Consider the following 8,377-nt stretch of genomic DNA (forward strand, 5'->3'; position numbering starts at 1 on the left):
AAGAACACTACGTCTACTGCTTTGAATGAATATCACAGATGTTTTTTTCACACTAATAAAGCTTTATACGTTCCATAACGTTTCAGGCCTCTAGAGAAAAATCATTAAGTGGATCGTTTTGTCTCGTGTGGTTTAAACACATTGTCTAAATCTAAATATTTAAAAGCAGTAAGTAAATAACGTATTACGCGGAAGTTCTTTGATGAAACTGAAAGTGTTTTCCCTATTTTTGGTCTCTGTGCGAATACCTTAATTGCAAGGCTAAAGTGACACATAATTCTTGAGGGGGGGGGGGCAAAGTCATAATAAGAACACTGCTTTGAATGAATATCACAGATGCTTTTTTCACACTGTTTGAGCTTTAAACGTTTCGTAACGTTTCAACCTTCGAGAGAAAAGCATTAAATGGATCGTTTTGTCTCGTGTGGTTCAATCACGTCGTCTAAATCTAAGTGTTTAAAAGCAGTAAGTAAATAAAATCCACAATGTCACGCGTAAGTTCTTTGGCTGAAAGTGTTCTCCCTATTTCTGGTCTCTATGCGAGACACCTTGTAAGGTTAAACGCAGCTGAATTGCTAGCCTCAAATTTTATTTACCATGTCACTGTAGGAGCTGCGCGAGCTCAAAAACCCGTTCAGTAATAAATTACGGGTGCCCCATATTACATCATATGAGCACAGCTGTAATTATTTATTTATTCTATTTACACGCAACGCAGATTGAATCGCTATAAAAAGCTAAATCGCTATAACTGTTTCAATACAAATGTACAATAACTAATTCATAACTTAAAGGAAATCACTCGGGCGCAGTAGCCGAATGCTAACACGGTTGCTAAGGACGCGTCAATGGGTCCCATTCAAAGGCCATATCAACACAGCAAAGCATGTTATAGATTGACTCTACACAGAAGAGGCGTTAGGTTTGATTCAATCATGGCTCCCCCTGCCACCAGTACGGGGACTAAAGTACACATTCTCGCTCCTCAGAGGAGTAAAACTGACATTTCCGATCTGGGCGAACATAAAAAACAAGACAGAAGAGCCAGTACTACACCGGCAAAAAACAAGAAACGGGAAAGTATCCTCGCTCGCACTAAAGGAAGCCCAACACAGGTGAGCATGATCAGATATAAGCAAGTGACTAATGAATCGAGTGGATTTTGTACGACTTGGTTACCGTACAAAGAGACCGTAGATATATATTCCATGTAATCAAGACCTAGACTACCCATTGTGAAAGTTGATTGGGGAGGTTGATATGCTCCGTGAACGAAGTCAAGAAGCCGTTTACACTTTTTATGTGTGTTATTTCATTTTCGATCACCGGGGTTGATTCAGGCTGATGCTTGACGAGTTGTTTGCTCATGTGTCCTGCGTCTTATAAAAAGGTAGAGAGGAATGGTTGTATTGGAACCCTTGGGTATAACTGTACACCTGCGGTAAATAAAATTCTAAGTTAAGGAATAAATCGCTCTCAAGTGACCCCTACCGTATGATTAATAACATCAAGATTATTTCTTTACGTGTGGTATCAGATAAGAACCAATGAACAAACACAGGTGGCAACACATGTATATAAATGTATTTTATTTATAGCTAAGGCCAAGTTTGGCGGATAATTATGAAGTACCAAAGTCAGGCAGAGAAGGATGGTGGAGATCAACCATAAAGGTAAGTTTTAAAGTTTTCAGTCCTCGCGAGGTTTCAATGCACCGATAGAAAGCACAATAACAAAGCCTGTAACAAAGCAGCAAACAGCACTGAAAGCGGAAGTTTCAGAAAACATTCTTCAGCAGTCAATGCAGTATTCGTTGACAGTCTTTTGGAAAAAAAAAGTTTTAGGGATACTATAGATGAAGATTTATAAGATAAAAAACACCGATATAATTTTACCTTTTTAATACGTCACCATCCTAGGTTGTCATTTCTGGTATTTAAAAAAAGGGGACTGCGTAAAACTGTTTAAAGGAAAAATTTATATGATTTCTTTTAATAAACAATCAAGGCTCATGGAATATTATTTATGCCCGTATTCAGGTGACACCAAATCCTGGTGTGTATGACAGCAAAGATTTTCTGCACGAGGTTCAGCAGCGACCTGCCACATACCGGTTCAAGGGAGATGGACGAAAGTTAGACGCCCATCCTCATGGCAAAGGGGCGATGTTGTTACCTGGAGCCTACCAACACGATGATTTTCTCTCAAGGTGTGACTTACAAATTCTTGGACATTATTGCCCGTTCAACGGTTGCCAGAAGATTGCTGGCTGTCTTCAAGAATCTTCCTCTCTCTCTCTCTCTCTCTCTCTCTCTCTCTCTCTCTCAGATGCGATAGATATTCTTCTCTTTAATTAGTGTTTTTTTTTACTATTCATATCAATGGAAACTAAACCAATGGGTCAGTCAATATGTCAAAACTAATTGTAGCATCAATATCCCTGGCATATTACATTTCAATTCTCTACATAGATTGTCCTACTTAACCCATTTTCACCAAGACAAGTTCTCTACTTTTTAAACATAATTATCTCTTTCTTTGACAGGTTCAACAAATCGAACACCACATATGGCTTCAAAGCTGAAAAAAGAGATGCTCAAGACTTTTTAAATTGGGGTAAAAAAGACAAGGTAGGGTATCTTCTATCTTTCTTGTACTTTTATTTGAAGCTGCCTTAATGTTAAAGCTACTTATTTAATGGTTAAATACTTTGGTATCTTGAGTAGACCATGACTTGACACAAAAAGGGAAAAAGGCTAGGCCATACAAATAATAAATACCCCAGTCATTAGATCTCTGCATAGTTTTTTTAAATAAAAAAGTGTTTCATGTATGATGCCCTTTTTTCCAGTATATTAATGTCTGTCCCACTGCATATCAGTTGGAAAAATATCTCTCATTAACTGTGGACAAGCAACCTTCTAAGTAAGTATCATATTTAGGGATATTAAAATAATAGGATTTTAGTCTATGTTTACGTTTTTGAATTTCAGTGATACTAAGTAACTGTTATATTATAATTTCCTAAAGAAAACTAATGCATGTGTCTATATGAAATGTGCCTCCATATAACTATTGCATCCTTAGGTTATAGTTGATAAATGAAATTAATTATTACTTACTTATAAAATATATTTTCTATTTTCAGACATTATTTTTTCAAGTCACAGTCAAACAGATTTCCCACTTTTTATTTTGCACCGGTGAGTTATTAAGTGTGTGTGTGTGTGTGTGTATGGGTGTGCATGCGTGAAGTTTCATTTACCTAGTCAGAATCAGTTCCCTTAACTTTTAATGCTTTCTAAACATGTAGAAAAATATGTAACAAAGCAATGAAAGTTACTATATATAAAAAAAATGATGGTAATGATTATAAGCAAACAAGAAATACAATAAAAAGTAAAGGTAAAATAAGATTTAAAAACCAATTGGTTTAAGCAAATTAATACTTTCATAGGTTTTGCCTCATGTGATTGGTGACTAGAGGACAAAGTTGTGGAACTATTGATTTAAAAAAAAGTGTCATTTGTAAAAAGGAATAGGTTGTTGCAAATGATATGGGAAAGTTCTCAGTCAGAAGGTGGCAGTGGTGGTCTTATGCCATATACTTTTTTGAAAGGGAAAATGGGCATAGTAACAATGTTTGGAGATGTGTGTTTATTTCTATGTATTTTTTAAGTATTCTTATGTTGTTTCTTTTTTTATCATTGTATAGAAAGAGGGACCAGCCCCAGGAAACTATGAGTACTCACCCCCTGCTGCAGATCATGCAATTTCATCAAGTTTTAAGTCAAAAACACCACGGTTCAAGACATCTCATACTGTGAGTGGAAAATGTTTAAAGACTCTGAAAAAAACAATTAGGCAATTATTAGAAAGAGTCACACCGTCAATGTTAAATACCAAGGAAATTATATAAGGGAACATTTGGGGATTGAGGGACAGCTGAAAATATTAAAGCATAGAAATATTTCAGTTGAATAAATACATCTTGGGCATCTGAAAAGCCCTTGTAAGTAACATAATCTTGCAAATGGAATCAAGCATGCATCACCTCATAAGCACATAGCATTACACAATATTAAAAAAATAATCAACCTTTTTTTGCTCTATTTACAGAAAGTCCCAGGTCCAGGTGCATATGAAAAGACATTCCAAAGTCCAATGTCAAGTACTATTACCAAAATGGGTCGGCAGCATGGATTGTTTTTCTCCAGTGCTTTTGAGGTGTGACAGGACCATTGTGCCGACATTGCTCAGTTTTGTATCAAAACAACAAAATTTGTTTTGCAAATGAGGGCCAGGACCTTTTAAAAAGCTTCATGCCAAAAACCTGTATGTTTTCCTATTCGTTCCAAGGCAGGAAAAACACAGAAAAAATTGTTATGCCAAGTTCCTCTCCTTTTGTATTACTACAGTGCAGTGTAAAAACATGACTGTTCCTAACACAAAAGTGCTGATACTCATTGCAAGTTTAAGAAAAAAAGGAAACGAGACTGAGAGGCTTTTAAGCTCAAGTTTATTGTGGAGATTGGACAGAAGACAAGACCACACTCACAGTTTCTCTCCTAAATCTACCAAGAACATGTTAGGGCAAGAACTGGGATAATAATGACAAATAAGCCTTTGGTATAAGACAGGGATTGAAACTGTTCGAAACAAATGCTGATGCCTGGAGTGTATAGTATGTGGTTTCTAACTCGGACATAATAATGAAATTTCATCCATGTTTCTCACAAACAAAATAATGGATATTACTTGCTCAATTTCAGCAAATATTTATTTATCAGCAGTGTAGCTGGTCTGTAAAGTGTGATTTTATTCCAGTCATAATATTTTCAAAGAGAAGCAGAGGGTTAAGTGTTTATTACGTTAGGGTACCCTTTTATAAAAATGCATGACAATTGCTTGTATGCAAAAAGTGCTTGCATTCAGAAGAAACACTCAATAGTTTATTGCTGAAATACAGTCAAGATTTGCTCAAAGAAATGTGAATGCTTTAGATTTAAGTTTTGATACAGTTAGGAATCTCTTTCCCAGTGACAATTGTCATATAGGTATACAAAATTGCTCATATTGTAAAATGAACCACTCACAGGCTTTTAATTCATGGAGTGCTAGTATACACACACATTTTAAAGAAAGTTGTTCAACAAGTCTGGCTTGAGTGATACACATTATATAGACTGTTCTGCATATCACAACATTATTACATCATAAATTTTTTCAAGAATAATATACATACACACTATATCAAATGTATTCACTGCATATTAACTTGGATACACTATTCAGCACCTCGTTTGTATGCATATTTTGCTTTGGATCACTCTTTGCATGTGCATGGGAAAAATGGCATATAATTGTGATTTATTTATATTTTATTATGAAGTGCCTTTGATCAAGCTTATACTCGCGATTGACAGGTGTAACGTTAAACAAGCCAAATGGTTAACATAATGACTGCTCCACGTGAAAGTGCCTGCTGGTATAAGAATACATACTGGAAATGTACCATTTACCTTTCTGCTGTCCGAGCCATGTTTTAGCATGGCCTAGGCATGTGATCAATCTCTCATCTCTTTGACTTGCAGGCAACCATCAATAAATTGCTCAATGTTACTTAGTCTGAAAAAATCCAAAATTTGTATGGATTTCAAAATGATCAGAATATTAATAAAACTGAATTTTATTGGTCATTGTTTGCTGTTTATTTAATTACTACCTCTATCAGGTAGATAACATTTAATGCTTTTAAGTCTCATTCTGACAGAACCTTTAGTTTAATGGAAACATAAAACCCCCATGCCAGTTAGAGATTGAGGGAGGTCAATAAAAGACAATATAAATATAAATTTTAAAAAGCAAAAGTAAACATTTCCCTTAAAGTCTAATTAAAAGCTATTATACATAAAAGCCTCAGATATCACTGTGTTATAACAAATAGCACGCAGTTTCTTTAAACAAACAAACAAACAAAAATATTACAAGCAGTTAAAAAGACTTTCTTTGCAGCAGTGAATAATTGGTTACTTACAGAAAATGTTACGTGTCTGACAACAAGACCTAAAGGAATACTATCAGGCTTTATAAACAAATTAGCCGTTTGCGATCCTGAGCCTCGTTTTTGATTGCAAATGATAAATTTATGACTCATACTGTGATATCATAGTGCAAACGTAAAATTAATGGTCCTGAGCACCACAATGCAAATCACAAACCATTAATTTGCTTACCCTACAGTTCAGTAAGTTCCAAATGTGGTGCAGATTTTCAAGAGCGCATTACTTTTATATTGAAAATAGTATGTGTTGAGATAAAGAACTGATATGTAAACAAACTTTATAAATGACTTAGCCGTTTGCGATCTTGAGCTTGTTTGTGATTGAAAATGACAGACATGAGCCCGGGTTTAGGAAAAAAAAAAACAACAAAAAACTCTGAACATTAATTGTGGAATAAAACTTCTTACATAAATTTTTTTTTTGGTTTAATTGCTCTGGGGTCATGTAAAAAAGCGGAATTTTGTGGTTCCCCAGAAAGAAGTTCATGTCTGAAATGATGAATTAATAACTAATACTGCAATATCAGATTTACAAGAGCGTATTACTCTTATACTGAAAATAGTTTGTGTAGAGATAAAGAACTGATATGTAAACAGCTAGAAACTCGCTTGAAAGCTGGCCAAATCATTAGATGTGATCACATGCTTGCTAACCTCAATTTTATGTTTGTGCCATGATATGGCAGTTTGAGTCCTTAATTAAGCGTTCGTGATTACAAATCCCGAACAAAACATCGCTAAAAACAAAACATAGCATTGTTATCATTTATGAGGCCCGACTATGACCAAAACATATTAATAACTGGGGAATTACATAGATACAAATGTATCAAAAAAATAACTTACCATCACAATTTACTAACCAGTGAATTTTTTAAAAATAAGATGTAAGGACTGTATGAAAAATACTTGATAGAATTTTTGAATATTATCAGTGATAATTAATTTTCCACAAACTACGAACTTCTGTCATTGGATCTTGAACTTCTTTATTAATCACATAAAATGACACATCCTCCTTGTGCATATAAATATACAAGAAACTTCTGTACAAATGATAAAGCTTCCAATTTTGACACATAAACTCATGTCCAGGAAAGAAGTATTGGAAAGTGAATCAAGACATCTACAGGCGTATCAAAGTAAATCTTGTATTTGGCATCTTTATTTGATAAACAGTGCTTCCAATACCTGTCATTGTGTAGCTCAGACCAGCAATAAATTTCAGTTTGTGTTCAAAGATGGCCTTCTATATGTAAATGTGTCTTATCCATTTACACTAAAGGAGGCAAAATAAAGTAATAAGTAAAGAATCAAATAACCATTAAAAAAATGAGAGACTCATTCCTTTTTGCCAAATTCACACAGCAAAAGCCACTAACAGAGTTATCATCCCATCATAGCCTGGTACATAAACTCTTATGGCTCACTCCCAATGAAACTATGTCAGTCTACATAGATTGATCCAGGGCCTTGCAACTGTCAACAGGATCCTTATGGAACCTTTATCAATGTACTTACAGTCATATCCAAACTTTGGTCAGATGGAAGGTCAGTGAAAATCAAGAGATATCTTTTCAAACTTGTATAGAATATCAAGGAAACATTCAACATATTAAATTGGAATGACTTGAATAAAAAACTCTTAGAAGATACAGTTTGAATAAAATTAGCTGAGTTCTACGAGAAAACTATCAGTATAATCTTCAATACTCACTTGTAAATGTAGACCCAGATCTACTTAATATATCAGAATGTCAGATTTTGTTTTTAAATCAACCTCAAACCAGGCATTTCAGCCCATATTGTTGATTATTCAAGAATGAATAATAGTATGATTTTTAATGCTCATACCAGGTGTCCAAAGTGGAAAAAAAAGCAAAGGAAGAAGTTAACCCATCAATAATTTTGACCAACTTATGCTTCAAGAATATAAAAATCTTTAATGTAGCAGAAGTATTAAAATACTTGATGCTCATATGCTTATTAAAAAAAATACTGTCCCTGAACTGAAACATAAATGAGGTCTTTTGCTGCTTTTCAGTAAAACTGAAAAATTTAAAGCAAGGTCTTGGTATCTCAAAACATTTTATCGAGTCTAAATGTGTTAAAATAGATCTTTTCAAATGATACGTACTTCCAAAATGTCTAAAGGGGAGATGGGCTTAATTAAAGTAGACATGCCCCCCCCCCCAAAAAAAAAAAATAAAATAAATAAATAAATAATAAAAAATAAAAAATGTAAAAACATCAAGCTGATCATTACATAAATTAACACATATTTGAAAAAAATTGTTCTTTTTCATTACAAAA

The 8,377-nt window shown here is 34.2% G+C and overlaps 1 protein-coding gene across 1 annotated transcript; it reads left to right on the forward strand.

The window, feature by feature from the left end:
• Window positions 1-757: 757 nt before the first annotated feature.
• LOC106152462 (protein STPG4) lies at window positions 758-5,699 on the forward strand. Its single transcript, XM_013526053.2, has 8 exons — window positions 758-1,115; window positions 1,599-1,673; window positions 2,040-2,209; window positions 2,546-2,630; window positions 2,852-2,925; window positions 3,149-3,203; window positions 3,716-3,823; window positions 4,120-5,699. The coding sequence occupies exons 1-8, from the start codon at window positions 849-851 to the stop codon at window positions 4,231-4,233; spliced, it is 948 nt and encodes a 315-aa protein (XP_013381507.1). The 5' UTR covers window positions 758-848; the 3' UTR covers window positions 4,234-5,699.
• Window positions 5,700-8,377: the final 2,678 nt, after the last annotated feature.

Source organism: Lingula anatina, chromosome 2 (assembly GCF_051362555.1).
Source record: "Lingula anatina isolate TDL-2025a chromosome 2, LinAna3.0, whole genome shotgun sequence".
Classification (NCBI taxonomy): Eukaryota; Metazoa; Brachiopoda; class Lingulata; order Lingulida; family Lingulidae; genus Lingula; species Lingula anatina.